We start from the raw sequence: 23,314 nt of genomic DNA on the forward strand, positions 1-23,314 counted from the left end.
CGGCTGTTACATTACTCAACTCTGTACCTCGGTGATTGCCAGTCACCCCCCCCCCCAGACACTCCTTCCACCAGAAAAAATTGCACTACTACGACTGTATGTACGTAATAATATTTATTGCTCATATTCTATGTTCGCTCTTCTGGGTGAGATGCTAACTGCATTTTGTTGTCTCTATACTGTACACTGCACAATGATAATAAAGATTGAATCTGAATCCGAATCAAACGCCAGTGTCCCAAACATTAAGAACGGCACTGTATGACAATTCAACACTTTTGATTCTATCCACCCAGCCAACCTCCTTACTTGCCATCCACCAAACCTTTCTTCACTATCCTACTTCACTCTTCCCCTCACTCTCCCAGACCTTCCTCCTTCCCCATGTTCTCCTCCAACCCACCCCCTACCACAAATTCCCTACCTACCCATCCTCCTACCTATCCCTTCCTCCACCTTCCCATCCCTATCCCTCCCTCATTCTACCTACTCCCCCTTCCTACCTACCCCCGATCGACCAGTTATTTTCTTCCATCCTTCTTTCCATTTCTTCTCTTTCCTTTATCTGTCTCTCTCTCTCTCCCCCCCCCCCCTCCCCAACCCAGTGACCGCCTCCGACCCTCCCACTTCCGCGGGCAGGACCAAGGCATTGCAGCGGCGGGATGTTGGTGCTGTGGCCGCTAGCCGTGGCGCTGCTGGCGACAGCGGCTTTGCTCTGGGCTCTATGGCCGCAGTCATGGTCGGAGGTGCCGATGGTGTGCCGGGCGCTGGTGTCGGCGCTGCGGCTGTGGTGGTGGTCCCACCGGCGGCCGCCCCCAACCTTGCTCGATGTGTTGTTGCAGAGGGCGCGGGAGAACCCGGACAAGTTGCTGCTGCTGTTCGAGGGCCGGGAGTTGACCTACGGCCAGCTGGACGCCGACAGCAACCGGCTGGGCCGGGCTCTGCTGGCGGCCACCGCGCTGAGTCCAGGGGACTGCGCGGCGCTGCTGCTGCCCAACGGGCCGCTCTTCCTGACCGCCTGGTTCGGCCTGACCAAGCTCGGCTGCGCCGCCGCCTTCCTCAACACCAACGTCCGAGGACAGGGGCTGCTTCACTGTTTCCGCAGTAGCGGCGCCCGCCTCCTGCTCACCTCGGCAGGTGAGTCCGGCTACTCGGGGTCGTTCCTCCCCCCCGCGATCAACAATGCTCCCCCCCGCTCCCCCACCACTTCTCCCTCCCCTCTGCCTGGGTGGGGCTCACTGGAAAGCACAAGGGTGGGGTGTGGGGCCGGCGAACACACGGATTCCGTGGGAGTGAGTGTGTGCTGTCCACTGTCCGGCCAAGGCTCCAGGCCGCGGTTCTGCCGCTCACCATCTATAGACCCGTCCACAGCCAGGACGTTGACAAAACTGCAGAAATCACTGCGCGGCTGTGATTTACATAAGCAAATTTGCCAAATTGTTTTCATTAATTATTAGCAAAAGGTTAAAATCCTTATATTTGTTTTACAGTGAATGTGTTAGGTTGCGAGGAATCCAGTTCTGATGGCGTTCGCGATTTGTCTCTCTTGCACATATGCTATCTGAGCGGTTTTGCTGCGTGCTGAAGTTTCCTGCTTTTCCGGTTTTATTCCCGGTTACCAACAATTGTTTTTGTTTTGATTTTCATATAAAAACTGATTTTTCAGTTTAAGGTTACTCTCCCACAAAATAATGTGGATACAAGTTAGTAGATTATTAACAGTTAATAGAAATGGCCCGTTACTTTTCTACATCTCAATTAATCATATCTGCAAATCAACCACTTCCTAAATGCCATCCTGCAATTTTGGTCACGTTTTGCACTAGGTGAAAGAGAAACAATTACCAAAGCACTTGTCTATTCACATATCTTTGTTTCATAATTTTATAAACCTTCCATCAGATTGTCTCAATCATTTCTGTTGTAATGAAGGCCGTCTAACTTTATATCTTCCTTCGTGTTTGTGTTTACTCAAACCAGGTAAATCTGTGTTATTCTCCTTCTCTTGCCTCAAAATATTTTCTGTAGTGGAGCCCCAACCTCTCTTCCATTGTCCCTTGTGCTTTCAACACCCGGTGAGTATTCTTTGTTTAATATTACACATTACATCCTTATTAATACCCTCTGACTTATTCTATTTCTTGCCCTGCTTATCACCCTCTACCAGCAATCTTAGTCTTAAAAACTAATCTTTGACTATATTAACCATGTCAGCAGTGTTGTGAATAGCTGTGGTGTATACAATCAGATACCAGTAAGGAAGATGCAACTTTTGTCCTCTTGCAACAGCACCTTAAACATGTGATTGTAGAAGAGTTTTATTTTACTATCATTGTCCCTCTGCAGTTTAAAAAAGGTGCAACATTTGCTGCATCACTCTGGATGGGCAAATGATTCTGATAGTTAAACAATTCTAAGTGACTGAAATCTCCTGGTTTATTATTTCCAGATCATTCGAGTTTACTGGAGGAGTTGTTGCCAGCTCTGAGAAATGACAATGTGACGGTATTCGTACTGGATGGCGAGAATACTGGAGGGGCTATTGAAAGCCTGCATGATAAAATCCAAGCTGCATCTGACCAACCACTGCCTCAGTCCCTGAGATCGGAGGTTACTTTCCAAAGCCCTTTTGTCTACATCTTCACTTCAGGAACAACAGGTATAAAACCCCTCATAGGGAGTAGATGTCCTTGCAGACTGCTTTTCTCCGCTCTCCGTCTGATCCCTGATATTTCTGTAGCTAATTGTTTCATTGTAATGTATAGATAACTGAAATCAAGGTTTTGAAAGAACTATTATTTGAAGCTGTGTAGGAAGATATTGCAGATGCTGGTTTACACCGAAGATAGACACAAAACGCTGGAGTAACTGAGCGGGACAGGCAGCATCTCTGGACAGAAGGAATGTGTAATGTTTTGGGTCAAGGCCCTTCTGAAGAAGAAGGTTTTCAGCCTGAAAGGTCACTCATTCCTTCTGAACAGAGATGTTGCCTGTCCCACTCCAGCATTTTGTGTCTATAATTTGAAGCTGTATGAACAGGAGCAGTAAATATGTACTTTTTCTTGTATTTGGTTTGTGAAGGGGCAAGAAGAGTGACTCTAGCTCTGTGAGGTACTCTGGGGCATGGTGATTTAAAAATTTTTTTTTTTTTTTAATATTTTTATTAGAAGTAGACATATTATAAAGTATAGTTACATATTATAGTAAAAAAACTTTTCATATACATCAGTCCTACATTATTACAATTTTCAATTGTCGATTACTTCTGCTTCTAGTGGGTTTTTTTATATAGAAAAAGAGAGAAAAAAGAGAGTTACAAATATCAAAAAAAACCCAAAAAAGGTGGAATGGATTACTTATAATACGTCATTGGAGATAGGTTCGTAGATTATAAAGTATGACTTTTCATCTAATCCTGAGTTCAAGTTTCAGTTGGCTTTTCGTGCTGGGCCAATCTATCCCGTCAGATAATTAATGAATGGAGCCCATATTTTAACAAAAATGGTGATTTATTTTATTATGATGATGAATATCATATTTTTCCAGAATCACAGACTTTGCTTGACATATTATTAGGTTCCACAATTCCCGGTGCTTTTCCCCTCCCTAAACCAGAAGCATAACACAGATGGTAGACCTCCTGGCTCTCCGCCGGAGACATGGATTTGAACCTGACCTCTGGTACTATCTGTGTGGAATTTGCATGTTCTACCTGTGACCGTATGCATTTCCCCAGGATGTTCCCATTTCACATCCCAAAGACGAGCAGGTTTTTAGGTTAATTGGATCTGTAAATTATCCCCAGTGCGTCGGGGTGAATGCAAAAATGGGATAACATAGAACTAATGTGCACAGGTGATCGATGGTCAGTGTGGGCCAAAGGGCGTATTTCCAAGATGTAGCTTTCAATCACCCAAGGTTTGTTAAGAGGTTTATTTATTGAGATATTGCATTTAAGTAAAGACCAACCAGAGCTTGAACTGTTGTAATCTGATTGCCTATCTTTGGTTTCAAGGTTTGCCTAAGGCTGCCATCATCAATCATTTGCGAGCACATCGGATGGCGAGCTTCATGACGGGATGCGGGTTTGGTAGCAGTGACGTCCTGTATATCACCCTGCCTCTGTACCACAGCTCTGGCTCCCTGCTTGGAATCTGCAGCTGTATTTCTGCAGGTTTGAGATTGAATTTAAACACTCTTTTAACCCTATTACCCCTCACTCCACTGGTCTGCACTGCCATGCATTATTCCCCCAGTTCCCCACAGGTGCTGGATGTGGGAAGGGTGGGAACATCCTAGAAAGGATAAAAGAAAAGCAGTCCTCAGTTGTCAGAAGGGTCTCGAACCGAAACATTGCCTATCCATTTGCTCCACAGATACTGCCTTAATTTGCGTTTCCAACATCTGCTGTTCCTTGTTTTCCCAGTTGTCAGGAGTTGTTCTCTGCAATGGATTGTTGGAGTTTAAAATGCTTCTTTGTATAAATTTGTAGCTGTATCTCCATGATATCAAACGGCTGTTACATAAATGGTGAGAAAGTAATAGAAAGAGTTGGATGGAACAAATAGCCTGTGCTGTGAACTGGATGGGCTCGTGAACAGGAAACGGAGAATGATCCCATCCATAGAGCAACTTGAGTAAAGTAAGAACACATGTGGCACCTGAAGGTACTTTCCTTCCTGCTGTCTCCCTATCTAAAGGCTGCAGGATTGCCTGGACAGTCTTGGCTGCAGATCAGTGGAAGCCAGAAGTGATGCAAAGGGACCTGGTTGTCCACCAGCCCTTTTCCTGGTGTGGTCATCTTCTGGAATGATGGAGTTGTTCAAATTCCCAGAGGCACTAGATCCTTTCCCCAACTCCTAGTTTGTGTTTATCTCTGACAATAAATGATTTCCGGAGCTTCTGCCTCCTTTCTTTTCAGAGCTTCATAGAGGAAAAAGATGTGTGTTGCTTCCTCACTTGTAAACTTTCCAGCAACGTGGCTCATCCCCTTCCCAACAAGGTGACTCTTTCCCTTCCCAACTGTGATAGGCATGGGATGGAACAATGAACCTAATGCACACAAATTGTGAAGAGGCTGTTTTTTTACAGTGAGTGGTGGATACCCAACTTGCTGCCAGAGATCACAGTGGAAGCAATATTACAGTGGCTTTTAAATTATTCATCCTTCCCTGAAACTATAAACCCCACATGTCTAATGTCAGCCTTGTAAACCTGCATTGCACCCTCACCATTGCTTCTTTATCCCTACATTTTTCTCTCCTCGTAAAGGACGTTATAATCATAGATTCATACAGCATGGAAACTGGCCCTTCGACCCAACTTGCCCATGCCGATCAAGTCACTAGACACTAGTCCCACCGGCCTGCGTTTGACCCACGAACCTCGTAACTTTTCCTATCCATGCACTTGTCCAAATTTATTTTTAATATTATTATAATACCTGCCTCAACTGGCTCCTCTGGCAGCTCTTTCCATATAGTCACCACCCTGTGTGAAAAAGTATCCCCTCGGGTTCCCATTGAATCTTTCCCCTTCTCACCATAAACTATGTCTTCTGGTCCTTGATTCCCCTACTCTGGGGAAAGAAGACTGTAGGGTAAATGTAGGTATTTACCCTATCTATTCCCCTCATGATCTTATACAGCTCTATAAGATCACCCCTTATTCTGCTGTGTTTGAACAAATAAAATACTAGCCCGCCCAACTTCTCCCTAGAGCTCAACCCTCAAGTTCTGGTAACATCCTGGTAAATCTCGTTTGCACTCTTTCCAGCTTAACAACAATCCTTCCTATAGCAGGGTGACCAGAACTGAAGCTCACCAACATCCTCTACATCTGTAACATTCTCAACTTCTATGCTCAATATCCTGACTGATAAAAGCCAAAGTACCAAAAGCCTTCTTGACCATCCTATCTGCCAGTGATGCCACTTTCAAGGCAACAATGTAGCTACACTCCCAGATCCCTCTGCTCTACAACACTCTCCAGGACTGCCATTCACTATGAATGTCCTGCCCTGATTTGACTCATTCAAAAGCAACATCTCGCACTTATCTGCATTAAACCCCATTAACCATTCCTCAGCACACTTGCCCAACTTGATCAAGATCCTGCTGTCATTTTTGAAAACCATCTTTACTATCTACAATACCACCCACTTTAGTGACATATGCAGACTTACTGATTATGCCTTCTACATTCTCATCTAAATCGTTGGCATGAGCCCAGCACCGATTATTAGTCACCGGTCTCCAGCCCAAAAAACAACCTTCCACCATCACCCTCTGCTTTCTTCCTTGAAGCCAATTCTGTATCTTGTCGCTAGCTCTCCCTGGATCCCACATGATCTAACCTTCCAGAGCAGTCTCCCATGCAGGACCGTATCAAATGCCTTGCTGAAGTCCACATAGACAATGACTATGCTGTGTGCTAGTTCAAGTATCAGCTTATAATACTTATAATAAGCTGGTAAATAACATGTTCTGGGTTGCCTGGCAACTTTAAAACATAACCTTAAAACAAACCAAGGTGAATTCCTGGCACCTGTAAACAGCAATTTAGTTAAACTCCTTGAGTCGGGGTACACACTCAGTTCACAAGTGAAATCTTCTCATTCACAACCAGTTAATTTGCTGAAACCGTTTCCACTGGTTCATGTTCGTTGGGAGTAGGAGGGTTGATCAGATTATTGTTTTCAAAGCTTTATATAGATTTGTAAAATGAACCTCTCCTGCAGAGAGTATTAATGAAAGTGGTGGATTCTAATTCAGAAAAGTTTGTTTCCACTGATGAACTAATGAACACAGAGCCTTGGCAATGTCTTCAGTGAATGAGCCAATGAGAGAAGAGTTTTAGGTCTGGTTTCCATTTCTGTTTGATCCAATGCTGTATTTCTTTGTAGATTCTCTGGCAGACTGCAGCAAGTTTTAGTCACAATGCATGATAAAGCAGGCCAATGAAACCCAAATGTATTTACCAGCCATAATCAACTTAAACATTCTGAGTACACGATATCAACAAGTATGATAGTGCAGTAATCAGTCCAGGCTGACCAAAGTGTTTGGTTCAACCTATCCATGGATCGACAGACGAGGTTCCCAGGGATCTGATACATGACGGCAGAAAGTTGCAGGTAATTCAAGTGATTGAGGGATGCAAGGAACTGTTGGCCTACTGCAAAGAGGATCCAATAGGAAAAGTAGGGAGCCTTTAGTGTTTTGTAAAATTGCAACAGAATGTCCCAACTTTTATATTCTGTCCACTGACTTTGAAGCCATGTGTCTTCTTCACCATTCTTTCCTACTTGTGCTGCCATTTTCAAAGATTTGAAACTTTTCTATTCCTTGGCTTTCGCCCCTGCATGAGACTTTGCTCTTGTTTTAGTGTTTCTGTTATTGTTTTTTTATTGTTTTGTTTTATGTTTATGATTGTTTACTGTCTTTTAATGTTTTTATTGTTTTGTTTTATGTTTATGATTAGTCATGTACAGCACTTTGGTGCAACAAGTGGTTGTTTTTAAAGTGCTCTAGAAATAAAGTTCAGTTCAGATTTGTGGACATGAATTGCAAGTTCATCAACATTCCTTACCACTTACTGTACATGTTCTCTGCCACTCTGCCACAGAAAATAGTTGAGGAGAGTGCATTGGCTATATTAGTTAGATGTGGCCCTTGTGGCTAAGGGGATCAGGGGTTATGGAGAGAAGGCAGGTACAGGATCAGCCATGATCATATTGAATGGCGGTGCAGGCTCGAAGAGCCGAATGGCCTACTCCTGTACCTATTTTCTATGTTTCTATGTTCCGCCCATGTTTCATGATGAATAAGGTTGTGCAGTGTATTATTTGCCCTGGGCTGTTCTTAACCAATTATGTATTTTACAAACAACAGTCAAGAATTACTATTTACATTTCTTCTTCAAGGTGAAAGGGGAATGTGATATTTCTCTCTGTTCCATGTCCATGAACCAGGTGCAACTGCTGTCTTACGATCCAAGTTCTCTGCCAGTCAGTTCTGGGACGACTGCCGAAAGCACAATGTGACCGTTGTCCAGTACATCGGGGAGCTGCTGCGCTATCTCTGCAATGTTCCCAAGGTAAACCTGGATGGGTCATGATTATGGGACAGGAGGAATATATTTAGCTAATTTATACCAGTTCCTGGTGGAACAATCCCATCAGTCCCGTTTCCAGTCTATCCAGAACAAAGGAATAGACTAGGAAGTAGGCCATTCATCTTCCCATGCCTGGTCTTCATTCAACTATCCACACCAAGTCTGTCATTCATTCATCTATCCATGCTTGGTCTGTCATTTATTCATTCATCCACACCTGGTCTGGTGTAAGTTGGTGATTGATAGTCAGCACAGACTTAGTGGGCCAGACTAGCTCTTTTTTACTGGAACTATAGATGAGCCCAAGGACTGAGCTACAAGGATAGCTCATGGTAGAAAGCTAACGATTCACCACCATCTGAGCAATGAAATCTCTCCTCATCTCAATCTGCCCTCTGCTCACAGACTCCTTAGCCAAGATATAACATGTCAAGTCCTTTAAGAGTTTTGTAAACTGCAATGAGATTTCCTCTTGTTCTTCAACATTGCGGAGAACACAGTCCCAATCCACTCAACCTTTCCCAACGTGGTAAACTTGCCATCCCTCGATCAAGTCTGGTGAATCTTTGATGCACTACCTCTATGGCAAGTACATTCTTTCTTGGGTAAGGAGATCAGAACTGTCCATAGACCATGTCTTGTCTCACCATGGCCTCATAGAATTGAAATAAAGCTCCCTTACTCGTGTAATAAAACATAACAGTGCCCACTAGCCCTGCATGTTGACCTTTAGTGATTTGTATACAACCACATACATGTTTCTTTGAACATCAACAACCCAATCACTTACTAACATAGTCTCCTTTTCAGTATCCACCAGTGAAATACCTCATTATTTTGCATTCTATTCCATTTACCATGTTCTTACCCACTCACTTAATCTGTCCACATTTCCCTGAAGCTTCTTTATATCCTCCTCTACTCTCAATCCCAGTTGATTTAATGGGATCAGCAAACTTGGAAATATTACATTTGCCCCCCTCAGCCATATTGTTTGTGTAGATTACCGACAAAAATGTGAAAAGATGGGAGCCCAAACCCGATCCCTGTGGCATACCACGAGTCACAACCTGCGAACCTGAGATTTGTTCCATTTAATCCCATGATAGACGCAAAGCTGGAGTAAGTCAGCGGGACGGGCAGCATCTCTGGAGAGAAGGAATGGATGACGTTTCAGGTCGAGACCCTTCTTCAGAGATGCTGCCTGTCCCGCTGAGTTACTCCATCTTTTAGCGTCTATCTTTGGTGTAAACCAGCATCTGCAGTTCCTTCCTACCGATTTAATCCCATGCTTTTTTCTGTCTGATAACCTGTGTCAACTGCTGTCAGTATAGTTCCTCTGCCACATTCTCCAGCCACATTGACTAACCCTCTGTATGATTTTCTAAATCCAAATATACCACATCCACCCCATACAAAGTCAGTTCTAGGTTCTGAGTAAAATTTCCAATATCTCTTTGCTCAGAATTTGAGAATTGTGTCCCTAATCCTTCAGTAATCAACTGGTTGGAGCAGGGTCCTTTTCTACATCCTTGGTAAATTTGTCCACCTCTGTTAAAAGTTCCTTAAACAAGTTTCCTCCAAGGAGAACAATCCCGGCATCTCCATCTGGTCTTGGAGCTGAAATCCCTCACCCTGGAACGATTCCAGTCATTGTTCTTTGGACCACTCTTCACACCATTACTAAATTGTGCTTAAATGTTTAAGAACTTCCTGTTGCGCTATGTGCATCACGAGACTATTGTCAAATACTGAGGGTTCAGCACAGCATTACACCAACTCAAAACCATGTCATTGGAAACAGGAAGTCTTTGTCCGTTCAGCATTACAATATCACCCAAACAGGTCCTTGTGAAATCCTTTGTGTAAAGCCTCGTATCTTCCTCTCTGAGAGATTGCAGAATAGAGGGCATGCAGAAGATTGTCAGCCTCCAGTCCGAGTCTTCGGTGTTCAAAGACATTTAAGTTTGTTAGTAATGTTATGGAAATTAAGTTGGCACATAGTATTGGCTAGTCTCACAGTAAGATTATAGTAATGAAAGCTGTGTGGTGCTCTGAGCCAAACATTTAGCTGTGGTTTCCTGGATAATTACATTGTGCTTATTGAACTCAACAAGTTCCTTGGGATCTGCAGACAAAGATGGTGGAAATGTGAGAGAATGGTGACAACTGATGTGTTTGGAGCTGGATGTTGCTGTGGGAGATTACTGTGTGTGGAGGAGTATCATGTGTGAAGTCGAGGTGGGAGCTACTGAATTCCTGTATCCCCACCTCTTACCTAAGTACCTTACATGACAATGTGAGTAGATCCCGGGTCTGGGAGAAAGGCAGCCCAGGCAGCTGCAGATGAGGCATTGAAGGTAAGTGCAACTCACAGAGTCCCAGAAACTCAGGGAATGCTGCTTCAGCATTGTTCCAGTGATTACAATCAGTTTTTCAAGCCTAATATGAAATCCCTAAGAGATTTCCTATATTCTGTTGTGTCCCACCGCACTTGTGCAACACCTAACTTTCATACCTCCTACAGGGACTCAGAACAGTTTCTGTGTGAATCTGCTTTATGCCTGGCATCATGTTCGGCACAGATATTGTGGACCATAGGACCTGTTCCTGTGCTATACTATGCTGTTCAATGAATGATAATTACCTAGCTTTGATTTGCAACAAAGTCCTTCAGTGTGGAAACAGGCCCTTCAGCCCATCCTGTCCATAACAAGTTACCCAGTCTACACTAATTTCAATTTACTAACACTGGGTTGTATCCTTTTATGCATCAGTAATTCAAGTAATGATCTAAAATGTTATTGAATGTTTTGAGAGGCTCTGCCTCCACCACCCTTCGATAGCGGGATCCAAATTACAAGCACTGCGAGAAAAAATTCTGCTTGCATCCCCTCTTACCTACTACTTTAAACGTTTGCCCTCTGGTTTCTAAACACCTTGCGGAAGAGAAAGATTCATGTTATCGATTCCATCTGAGCCCCCATGTTCTGTAAGGTGTGGCTCGTGCACAAATAGGCAATTGTTTGCAGCAGCAGTCAATGCCGGGCAGAGGAACAATTAGCATTTCAGTACATTTTTTCACAGTATTGCAATAGCACTTTACAGACAGTAAAGAAGATTTAAAAATGTAATCACTGAAATGACATGGGAATGGCTGCAGTGGATGGGTGTGCGTATCCAACCGGACTGGTGGTTGCATGAATTACCCGAGGGTGCATTACAAAAACCAAGGCTCATAAATAATTTGCCCTCCATATTTAAATTTAGAGCCTGGTTTCTTTGTCAGAATTCAAACACATCCTTTCATTTATTGCCGTTATTGAATTTTGTTTTGTAGAAGAGCAACGACCGGGACCACAAGGTGCGGATAGCAGTGGGGAATGGTGCTCGGGCAGATGTCTGGAAGGAGTTTTTAAACCGATTTGGAAATATCCGCATTTGTGAGTTTTATGGTGCAACAGAAGGGAACGTTGGCTTCATGAACTACGTAGGAAAGGTCGGTGCAGCAGGAAAAGTGAACTTCTTCACTAAGGTAAGGAGATAGCTGCGTGAAAGGAAGTATGTTGATAAAAAAGCGTTACTTCCACATTGGTTCCTTGGGTAATATTCCTTTTGGCATGGCTGTGCTTTGTACCAGTCACGTCTATGGAGCTACGAAAACACAAGTCCACTCAGACGGGCAGGCTGTTGCTCTGATCATTTTCATTCAGTTCAGGTGAGTCTTCCATTCATGCTGGATGTGCTTCAACAAAAGGTCCACCGCTCTTTAAAACAAACATTTATAATTGATACTGGCCTTTGTATCAATGGAAACACAAAAGCTGGCTTGCACTAGACCTGTGTTAGAAGAACTGGAGCAGCTGCCAGAGATAAACATCTCTAGTTTATTTTGCTTTACTTGAACCATTGGCTATTGAGAATTCCTTTGATCGTGGTTTTGTTCATTCTGCTGACCTGATTGTGTCAGTGAAGTTTAGTTTCGAGATACAGCACGGAAACAGGCCTTTTGGCCCACCAAGCGATCCCCGCACACTTACACTATCCTACGCACGCTAGGGATAATTTACAATAATCCCAAGCCAATTCATTGACAAACCTGTATGTCTTTGGAGTGTGGGAGGAAACCAGAGAAAACCCACATAGGTCACAGGGAGAACGTACAAACTCCGTACAGATATGTACCAGTCGTCAGAATCAAGCCTAGGTCTCTGGCACTGTAAGTTAGCAACTCTACTCTTGCCCTAAACTCAGAACGTTAGATGGTTGTGAACTTTCTAATTATTGTCTTTGCATTAAAGTTTTTGCCTCTCAAGAAGGACTTTGCAGCCTTTGTCAGTACTATATTCTGTGGTCGGAAACAGAATAGTTTCCATGAAAATTCACTTTCTCTAATCCGAGTAAAGATTTTCTGCTGTGTATAATTATTTTGCACAGGTCAAAAACCAGTGAAACGCCCAACTGGTTCAACAAGAATTCACGATCTGATGAAGGACCCAGAGATGTCTCCTCCAAGCTGTGATATATGCTCAGATCAGGACCTAATCCAACTTCCTGCCTGTTCCTTTCACTCTCGTTGACCTAACTTGCCGGCTCATTGACAGGGACTTTGCTGCCATTTTGGGGGGAGGGACTTCAAAATTTCACATTCCTTTGGGTGAAGCAATTTGACCTCTCGGCACTAGTGATGATCCAGATACTGTGCCCTGGTTATTCCTTTGATGTTGCATTTGTTGGAATCTGCTACCGAATCATGTTACCTTGCATCCCTTGATGACTGCTGTGCAAGCATTACTAATACAGCAATTGAATGAAAAAGGCAAAGTTTATATTTGCACTGAGAATGCATCCAATGAGAAGTTCCCATGAGATAGTCTGTGGGTCTGAAGTGTGGACTTTGCTCATACGTTTAGGTTTGGGAGTTCTCTGTGATTACATACCCCCATTTTAGCCTCTGAAAATGTTCAAGTAACCTTTGGACTGAGTCTAGCCGGAAATGTCACAAGCTCGGCAGATATTGCTAAATTCATTCAAATACTGATTTATTCCTACTCAAGTAAACATTACATGGGCAACGTATGTTAATAAAAGCAGAGTTATGGGCAGCTGTTGACGCAGAACCCTGTGGTCAGCAGCAAGCACTGTTGCTTTGCCACAGTTGCAACATCTTGGCAGGCATCTCCTGGGAAGAGAGGCGAGATAGAGAAGGCTGACCTATTGGCCACCTATTGCTCCACATAAAGTGTAAGGTGATCTCACTGAAATGTAGCCACAGAGCGAGTGTGAGTAAATCACCAGAGGCCTGTCTTGTTTGACAACACCTGCCAATAGGTCACCTACAGAGTATTTGTATACAAGCAAACATGTGAACTCGTTGATAGGACTTCATAGTTTTTGTGCAAATCTGATCAGGTGTCTCATACTGAATATCCTCTCTGGTTATAGATTCTAATTCCCACTTCTCCAACCCAGCAAAGACTTGCAAGAGGCTGGTGACTGAAATTTCTCCACCACATCATTCCCAACAAAAGCCTCTGCAAGGTCTGTCAGTGGTTCCTTGGTGGTCCTCACACCACAAACCTCCCTCAGATTGGAGAGTTCAGTCCTAAGGAGGAAACCTGCAGCTCAACTCTCCTATCACTTCTCTGCTCATTGAACAAACTTTCCTGTACAAAGCATAAGCTTACAGACGTTTATTTACAGTCATGGCTACCAGCCACTGGCCTGTAGTGTGTATACACCTGATCGAACACGCAGTGTAACATTATTCTTCCTGCGAGGTCCATATACATTGAACCGTTGCTTTCTATATGGACCCTGAACAACTGACAACTTTGGGCCCAGCACGGGATGGTTTGCCTCCTGTCCTGCTGTGTCTGCACAGCTCTCTGCTTGTGGTGCTGAGGTGAATGCCAATGGCACTGGACTAGGACTAACTATGGCACATCCTCCAGGGAATGATGAACCCTGCACACTGTCCCCACAAAGGGCTTTACTCCTGCCCCAAGAAGCACCCTTGAGACGCCTGCCCCTCCTGTGCTGCCAAGCTGTGGCTGCTCCAGGCACGATGGCACATGAAATACCCGATATGGGGCAGTTGTGATGTGAAACCAGTGGGTTAGGGGTATGGCTACTCTCTAATTACAGCTGTTCCTTGCATCTGATCTGTGATCTTCGAGAGTGTGCCTATGTATTCACTCAGCACATTTTTATTTGAATCAATGCTCATTACTCACACTGTGCTTACCTCCTGCTCTCACCTCTCCCAGATGCTGCTGCCTTTTCACTTGGTGAAGTATGATGCTGAACTGGAAGCTCCAGTGCGAGATGCCAATGGCCATTGCATTGCGGTACCCACAGGTAAGAGATGAGAGTCATACAGAACAGAAACAGACCCTTTAGCCCAATTCATCCATGCTGACTAAATTACCTAACTGAGCCAGTCCCACTTGCCTGGTATCCCTACACACAGTCTAGCTGGTATCCCTGCAAACTTTTCCTATACACATACCTGTCCAAGTGCATTTTAAATGTTATGATTGTACCTGCCTCTATCACTTCTTCTCGCAACTAATTCCATATATACACCATCCTTTGTGTGGAAAAAGTTGCTCCTCGGGTCCCTTTTAAATCTTTATCTTCTCCCTTAAAGATCTGCCAGTTGGTTGTTAGACTTCCTTATCCTGGGAAAAGATATTGTGGCCATTCACCTTTTTGTGTTTCATAATTTTATAAATATCATCCTCAGCCTCCTACACTCCAGGGGAAAAAGTCCCAGCCTCTCCTTATAACTCATATTCTCCAGCCCAATAACATCTTTGTAAATCTTTTCTTCACTCTTTCCAGTTTAATGATAACTTTCTGCTTGCCGAGCGTCCAAAACTGTACACAGTTAGTCTTTCCAGGTGCGACAGAGGTTCACCTGCACCTCCTCCAACCTCATCTATTGCATCCACTGCTCTAGGTGTCAGCTGCTCTACATCGATGAGACCAAGCGTCGGCTTGGCGATCGCTTCGCCCAACACCTCCGCTCAGTTCGCAATAACCAACCTGATCTCCCGGTGGCTCAGCACTTCAACTCCCCCTCCCATTCCGAATCCGACCTTCCTGTCCTGGGCCTCCTCCATGGCCAGAGTCGGGTCCACCGTAAATTGGAGGAGCAGCACCTCGTATTTCACTTGGGCAGTTTGCACCCCAGCGGTATGAACATTGACTTCTATAATTTCAGATAGTCCCTACTTTCGTCTACCACAGTTCTCTAAATGTGACCGCACCCATGTCTTGTACAGCTGCATATGACATCATAACTCCTGAACTCAAAATACTGACTGATGAAGGCAAGCATGTCAAATGCCTTCTTAACCACCTTGTCTACCTACCTGTGTTGCCACTTTCGTGGAACTATGTACCTGCACACTAGGTCTCTCGACTCAGGCACTTACCATTTACTGTATGTCTTGCCTTTGTCTTAACCAAAATGCAACTCCTCGAATTTATCTGAATTAATCTCCATCTGCTGTTCTTAGGCCGATTGAACAAGTTAATCAAGGTTGTGTTGGTGGCGTAAGTTATTGTTCCCTCCTTGCGCAGATTAAAGTTGTGAATTTCTAAACTTCCAGCATGACATCCAGCAAATGGTCACAAAATTATCCCAGTATGTTGTTAATTGGAATTGAAATTTAAGCAGCGTGGGAAAGATTCACTTGAGAAGTGCCCAGATTACATTTCCATGGACAGTTGAAAGTTTCAGGACACTGGCTTTTTATTAAAGGTCTAAATCAGGATGGTGTGCAATTTTAAGAGGAAACTGCAGCTTGTGGTGTTCCTTTCTCCTACATCTATTGTTCTCCTTGAAGAGTAGCATGGATGGATAATTGCAGTGCATTTTGTAGCTGGTGCACATTGGCAGTGATATATTTGTGGTGGTAGAAGTGGATCTTGTGGTTGGGGATGGGCTGCTAATCCACCATTGTGCTTTGTCATAGAGCTGTGTGGTAAAGAAATGGCCTTCATCCTCTCACATCCATGCTGACCTTTATGCCTCTCTAAAGTAATTCCATTTCTCTATGCTTCTTCGCCTTGCCCCTCCCTTCCTAGCTAAATGGCTCTTAAATGTAGTGATTGCATCTGATTCCACCACCACCTCTACAAGATGGCACGAAGAGAAGGGAAAAATATTCCTAAATCAGAGAGAAACTCTAGAATGCGCAATTGACGAAAGACAGTGAATTAGTAAGAGGTACAACAGGTACGGAAGGCAGTAAGAGGTACAACAGGTTCGGAAGCTGTTGGCCTTTGTCGTCATGTGGAAGGAGTGCAGGCTATAACTGCACAGAGTTGGCGAGACTATATCAGGACTGTTGGACCTATTGTGAAGAGAATTTAGAAGTCAGAGGTGAGCTCACTGGAAAATATCAGATTGTGAGGGGGGCTGACAGGGTACATGCTGAGAAGATGTTTCCACAAGACTGGCAGCCTTAGTTTTGGAACAAGGGGCCACCCACTCTGGATTGGGAAGAGATGTGATTTCATCTGTCAGAAAGTCATGAATTTTAGAAATTCTTTGCGGGGAAGCCATTGAACACATTCAAGGTTGAAAGAAATTATCTTTTAATCTACAGAATAGTGGAGGATGAAGGCGGGGAAGGAACTGAGACGAAAATCAGATAGCTAGCCATCATCTTAATGGCAGAGTAGGCTTGTGGCCATTTACTTATGTTCTTCTAGATTGCAGTATTTACAGCTTTTGATTGGTGAATATTTGCTGGCTATTGAATTGTAATGTCATGTCCAATCTGCTGCCGATGTAATGTCCTGACAGGAAAGGTTGGGCTTCTTATTGGAGAAATCACCCCCAAGACCCCATTCATCGGATACGTGGGAAACAAAATCCTGACTGAGAAGAAGCATCTGAGGGACGTGTTCCGCAAGGGAGACATTTACTTCAATAGTGGTGACCTGATGATGCTGGACCATGACAACTTCATCTACTTCCAAGACCGAATTGGGGATACGTACAGGTCAGAGGGGGCTGGGGCTGCATGTGGCACCTTAACAAGATTCTGTTATCCAGCAGGTCATTGTCTCACATTCAAATCAGCGGAATTGTGATTCTAATGACAAGTTGCTCTGCACACCAGCACAGCGTAGCCCAGACACAGGCACTCCCTCACCTGGGCTCACTTCCCTGGAGAGTCTGGAGCACAAGTGCAGGCTGATTCATTGCGACAGCACATAGTACTGCACGGAGGATCGGGCCGGGACTGTACCGAGAGCTGCATGTTGTCTTTCATATTTTATTATAACAAAGCAAGAGCATTTGACATATTGAGTCTATGGCACCCCTAGTGTACTCCCAGTCGACATCCTTACCGATTTTCCCTGTCCAATCTCTATTGCAAGCCAATCAAATGGCTGCTGATTTTCCTGGTATTGACCCACGATGGGGGAAAATCACACCTCGCACATCCCAGGGGAACCAGCGCGGTTGCAGAGAGAACGTGCAAACTCCAAACAGACCACATCCAAGGGCAGCACTGTACTCTCTGGAGCTGAGTCACTACCTGCTACACTACAGATTTTTCTACTCATTCGGATGAGACAATAAGCCTTGGCATTATCCACTCTCCCACGTAGATGTAAACAGTAATAGGCGATTAATATCCCCAGTGCACTGGTTCAATCTTCATCCCTCAATCCACGTCATAAAGACACATGTTCTATGCATGATCAGGTTATGGTCTGTGGGAGCTTCTTGTGCACACATCAACTGCCGTGTTTCCCACCATGTCTCAAATGTACTTCATTGGTTTGGATCACCTTGCGACCACAGGAGAGGCTGAAGAGATGCACGCCCCAAATCACAGCAATAATGCTGATAGTAGATGGCTGTGATTGGTGTCCCGCCAGGGGCCGGGTTTAGATCCAGAGGCTTCATTGCCATCTCATCTCTGAGCTAGCACCACCTGAGGTACGTTTCGTTCTTGGCTTGGACTTTGTCCCGTCAATTAGCAAAGGATGGTGCGATTCCACAGGGTGACAACTGACCGACCCTGGCCCTTCCTGCTCCACTCTGCCCCTGAGTGCAGCCTCCCACTGGGAACATGAACCTGCTGCTTCATCTCTCCCCTCCCCTGCAACACCCCATGAGAGTACCAGCACCAACCTGCAGTTCATTCTGGGAAAACACAAAAAAATAACATTATTGAAAAAATATTATTTGCAAATATTTTGCATCAATTGAGCTGGACGCTGTGTTTACCCGAAGGTCCGTGGACAATACTGCAGCTACCCACTCCTCTAAGTTCCTCCAAGTAAATGAATTGGGACATGGTGAGGGATAGCCACAAGAGTAGGGAATGTCGGGAGTCGGACAGGGCAGCAACACGGAACCCTGCTCCAGGTGCTGCCACTGCAAGGCGTGTCACCGTGAGCTGTTGCGGGACAAAGGTTTCATTGAGCCGACTACACTGGGGGCAGTGGTGCCCTGTTGCACCAATCTACTTAATTTCCATTCTCTGTGGACGGATGCTGTGAGGTGGCTGTCAAAGTCCAAGCTGTGAGATCAGTGGCTGAAACCAGCTCACGCGAGCTTGTCGGCCAAAGTGTGCTAAACCTCTTAGTTAATTTTAAATAATTGTCTGATTTTAGATGGAAAGGAGAGAATGTGTCTACAGTCGAGGTGGCTGATGTCTTGTCCATGCTGGATTTTGTTCAGAATGTCTGTGTGTACGGAGTGACTGTACCAGGTGAGTGCCACCCTGGCAACAACTGGAAACCCCCGACTGCTTTACGCCACTAAACAACAACGTCATCCTAAATCCCTTTCCTTGGGGCATTGACTACAGGGACCTGGGTGTCTACTTACCATTTAACGAGAATCATGACTGATCTTGTATTCCATATCCCTGACCCATCCACATCTCCTTTGATTACCTTAATATCCAGAATTCAATGACCTTTTGTTTAGAATGATCGGACACCTGAATTTCCATAATTTCCAAGAGAAATAATTCCAGATTCACCAGACTTTTTTTTTTAAATGTCTCCTCATTCCTGACCTAAATGGCCTGGACCTTAATGTGGCCCTTGTGTAGACTTCCCAGCCAAAGGAAACTGCCTAAAGTCTGTTGAGCCCTTTGAGAATTTGCTATATGTAAATTAAAACAAAACCGGCAGGTGTTGTAAATCTGAAAAACAGGAAGTGCTGGAAAATCTCAACATCTGTAGAAAGAGGAGCTGTCAGCATTTTCTTTCCAAACAGTTGCCTCTGAAATGCCTCTTGAACCATGACTGAAGTGGAATGAGCCATTGACCGCGTCATCTTCTGCTATCATCTCCTGGACAGAGCAAGAACAAAATTCACATTCTCACACCTGACATTATCCACTTTATATTCCATCTACCATGTCCACGCCCATTCTATCAGCTTGCACCAATCTCCTGAACATACGTTACACCCACCTCCTTACAATCCCACCCAATGTATTATCAACAACAAACTTCCAATTATAACTGTTCTTTCTGCCAGCCAAATCATTGACATAGATTGCAAATAGCTTGGATCTAGGCCCAGATACCAGCTGTTGCCCACTAGTCATAGCCAACTGAAGAATGATTCATTTATTCCCACCCTTTGCTCCAAGTCCAATACTGTTTCTCTATCTTAGAATACTACCTTTAATTCCACTTGCTCTAACTTGTTTACCAACTTCCTATGCTGGACCTTATTGAAAATATTCTAAAAATCCAAAACATCACACCCACATGTTCCCCTTATCTATTCTACGTTAGATCCACAAAATCCAGCAAATCAGTCAAACATATTTTACCTATCATAAATCATTGTTGACTCTACTCAATCCTACCTTTTCAATGTAAGCCACAAAGTGCCGGAGCCACTCAGCAGGTCATGCAGTATCTCTGGAGAATATGGATAGGTGACATTTCGGGTCGGATAGAAAGGTCCTGATCTGAATCGCCACCTATCCATATTCTCCAGAGATGCCACCTGACATGCTGAGTTAGTCCAGCACTTTGTGTATTTTGTTTTGTAAACCAGCATCTGCAGTTCCTTATTTCTACTATATTTTCAAGATCTGTTATTATATCCAGATTGCAGCATTTTCCCCACCAGTGACATTTTCCCCATACAGGGTTGATAGCTCCCTGTTTACTCTGTTCTTTCAGTTCCTCTTTCACACTTGACACTGATTCTCTAATATATCTGTCACGGGTCATGTATTTTCTTTCAACAGACCCAAAGTATTTTTTAATTCCTCTGTTTGTCCTTTCTATTACTGTCTATTAAGTTCTATTTTATTTATTTTTTTAATATAAATTATGATGTTTTTATGTGATATACCATGATTTTATATGTATTTATGATATTTGATATGCAATGCATTTTTAATGTAATGTTGTCCCTTGTCTGGACCTTGAGTCTGTAGTAAAGTGGATTATTGTTATTATTATTATTATACTCTTTCTATTATACCCATAATGTTTGGGACAAAGGCCCATCATGTATTTAGTTGCCTCTGTACTCCACCATTTGAGATTTGTAATAGAAAAAAACACTGTGGTCTAGCACAAAACTAGATTCAATAATAGCTCTCTCTCTTATGCATTATGGTATTGATCAGAAAAGTGCTTTGTGTAGATACTGTACAGAGGGTTTTTTCTTTTTTACTTTTTTTCTCTTTTTTTTGGTATGGCTTTGCAAACATATGATTAGTGTATAAATGTAAATAATTTGGTGTACATATGGAAATAGGTGTTTATATAAGGGGTGGGAATGAATAAGCTTTGGCTTCTCCAGAGGTGTTTCTGCTTCAAGTTGGTTATTCTGGTGCCATAACCAAACACTTATATGAATCTCTTTCCCTGCAGGGCATGAGGGGAGAATTGGGATGGCTGCCATCCAGCTGCATTCTGGGATGGACATGGATGGAGAACAGCTGTATGAACATGTGGTAGCTAACCTCCCGGTTTATGCCCGTCCACGCTTCTTGAGGATGCAGGTGAGTTTCATGGTTCTTATGCCCTTGATGGTGCTGTGGGGGTTTGGTTTGATTGCTACATCTCCCCCCACACAACCCGACCTCTGAGTCTGCAGCAGTCACTGATGCTGTGACCTGTAGGTTTCAAGTAATGTGCACTCAGAGGTGAAACACCAAAGCCCAGGATGCACCTTGTTGCAACTCAGCCATGTTGGTGTCATTGACTTGTTCAAGCTATATCCCCACCTGGTTCCATCAATAGATGTTTTTTGGGCGGAGAAATTATAGTGTGTACACTGTGGAATAAGACACCATGGTGACCGTTGATTCGATGTCCATGCCTGCCAGTTGCACATCCCTGTCGGATGCACATCCCAATCCCTTATTCCCTGGCCTGTTCGTTACAGCTCTCCAGTGAATATGGTCCTCCTTGTCTGCACCTGCTCCATGAAACAGTCCGCCCACTCGCCCTTCCCACCACAGCCCACCATACTCACCCCCATATCATCCCGACAGCTTACACCAACTCACCCCCTCATTTCATCCCACCCTACTTGCCCCATCTCATCCTCACAGCCCACCCCTCACCACCATCTCATCCCCACAGCTTACACCCACTCACTCCCTCATCCCACCCTGACCCTTATCTCATCCCCACACTACATGCCCCATTTACCCTCATACCCCCCTTCCCCCCCCCCCCCCCCCCCCATTCATCCAACAGCTGTCCTCACACACTTGCCTCTCTACCCCAATCAGTTGTGATCTTTCATCTGCTCTGATGGAACCCACATCTCCCTCTACACCCTCTAACCTGGTTGTGAATGTTTTCACACTGACGGGGAAGGCCTGTCCAGGCCTCCTCCGCACCTAGCACCCTGCCCATAGTTCCTGCCTCAACCACCCAGCCTCGCGCTGTGCCATTCATTTGCACATTTTACCCTTGGGCGACCCCATGCTGACTGAGTCTTGTCCCTCCAGCATGAGCAGGGGGGTTGGGCAGTCTGCAACTTTTTTTTGGGGGGGTGGAAGGTGGTGCAGTAAGGTGGGGAACAGGCCTGGGAGACAAGGGAACTGGTCTGGGGAGGGTGAGAGAACTGGTCTGTGGGTGACAGAGGGAAGAAGGGGCTGAGTAAATTGGTCTCTATGAGATGGTGGGTTACTGGTATGTATTAGGAGCTGAGGAGGAAGCAGTGAGGAAAGACAAGGTAGTGAGTGTGAGGTAGTGGCGATGGGGCAATATTGGGCAAAGGCTGTTTGCAGGAGCAGGTTGGGGGCTTAGTAAAGTTGATGTTTGGGGTGAGAAATATTGGTGGGGCAGTGTCAGTAACCAGCTTTGTTTTCTTTCAGAAAGCGATAGAAACCACAGGGACCTTTAAATATTATAAAGTGACTCTGGTGAAGGAAGGTTTTGATCCGGATGTTGTCCAAGACTGCCTCTTCATCCTTGATGACAAGAAAAAAGCTTATGTTCCAATGGATCAAGAGATCTATCAAACTATTATCAGTAACCAGATCAAACTGTAACTGTAGAACTGCTCCAACACAGACAGTTAGGTAAACGGTACTGCGTTTCAGTTCTATTTTAATTCTAGTGGTTTGTATAAAGGTATTTCCTGGCTCTGAGGTGAAATATGAAAGATCATTGTGCAGGTATTTTGTGGGACATGAGATGAAACGTTTCAATAATAATGGAGGTTCGTGTTTCTTGTAAAAAGATAGGAAAATAGAAATAGCTATAAAAAAAAATTAAAGGATGTATTAAATAAAGGCCTTTGAACTTGTACCCTTTGTAATCGTAGACTGTCATGTCCCAGACACTTGCTTAATTTGGGATGAGCCTCTGCTGCCCACTGATTCATATTTTAAAACAAAAGTCCCGGCCCAAAATGTTTCCATTCCGGTCAGCACTGGCGATAAACTCCACCATGTCCTGGTCCAGCTTCACTCAGTGAATTGTGTCCCAGGCAAGAAATTCAGAAAACACCCATTTTTTGTTGATTAGAAATGATTTTGAAATGAAGACAGCTCGTTGTATGGTTGACTGTTTTATTTCCACACTGACCTCAAGTAGCCACAGGTTAACTTGCACACATCTGCTTTTTTCCAGGTACAGTTACTCTGGTTAACAGTACATTAGAACAGAAATGACCAGAGCAGGTGTAGGCAAGTCAGCCCCTCTGACTGCGCCGCCTTTC

The 23,314-nt window shown here is 44.2% G+C and overlaps 1 protein-coding gene across 1 annotated transcript; it reads left to right on the forward strand.

The window, feature by feature from the left end:
- Positions 1 to 616: 616 nt before the first annotated feature.
- LOC129712677 (long-chain fatty acid transport protein 2-like) lies at positions 617 to 22,902 on the forward strand. The gene is made up of 10 exons (XM_055661300.1): positions 617 to 1,137; positions 2,450 to 2,659; positions 4,016 to 4,174; positions 7,973 to 8,097; positions 11,456 to 11,650; positions 14,385 to 14,475; positions 16,937 to 17,135; positions 18,766 to 18,863; positions 21,007 to 21,137; positions 22,467 to 22,902. Exons 1-10 carry the CDS (start codon positions 663 to 665, stop codon positions 22,641 to 22,643), a joined length of 1,860 nt encoding a protein of 619 aa, XP_055517275.1. The 5' UTR covers positions 617 to 662; the 3' UTR covers positions 22,644 to 22,902.
- Positions 22,903 to 23,314: the final 412 nt, after the last annotated feature.

This window comes from Leucoraja erinacea, chromosome 33 (assembly GCF_028641065.1).
Source record: "Leucoraja erinacea ecotype New England chromosome 33, Leri_hhj_1, whole genome shotgun sequence".
Lineage (NCBI taxonomy): Eukaryota > Metazoa > Chordata > Chondrichthyes > Rajiformes > Rajidae > Leucoraja > Leucoraja erinaceus.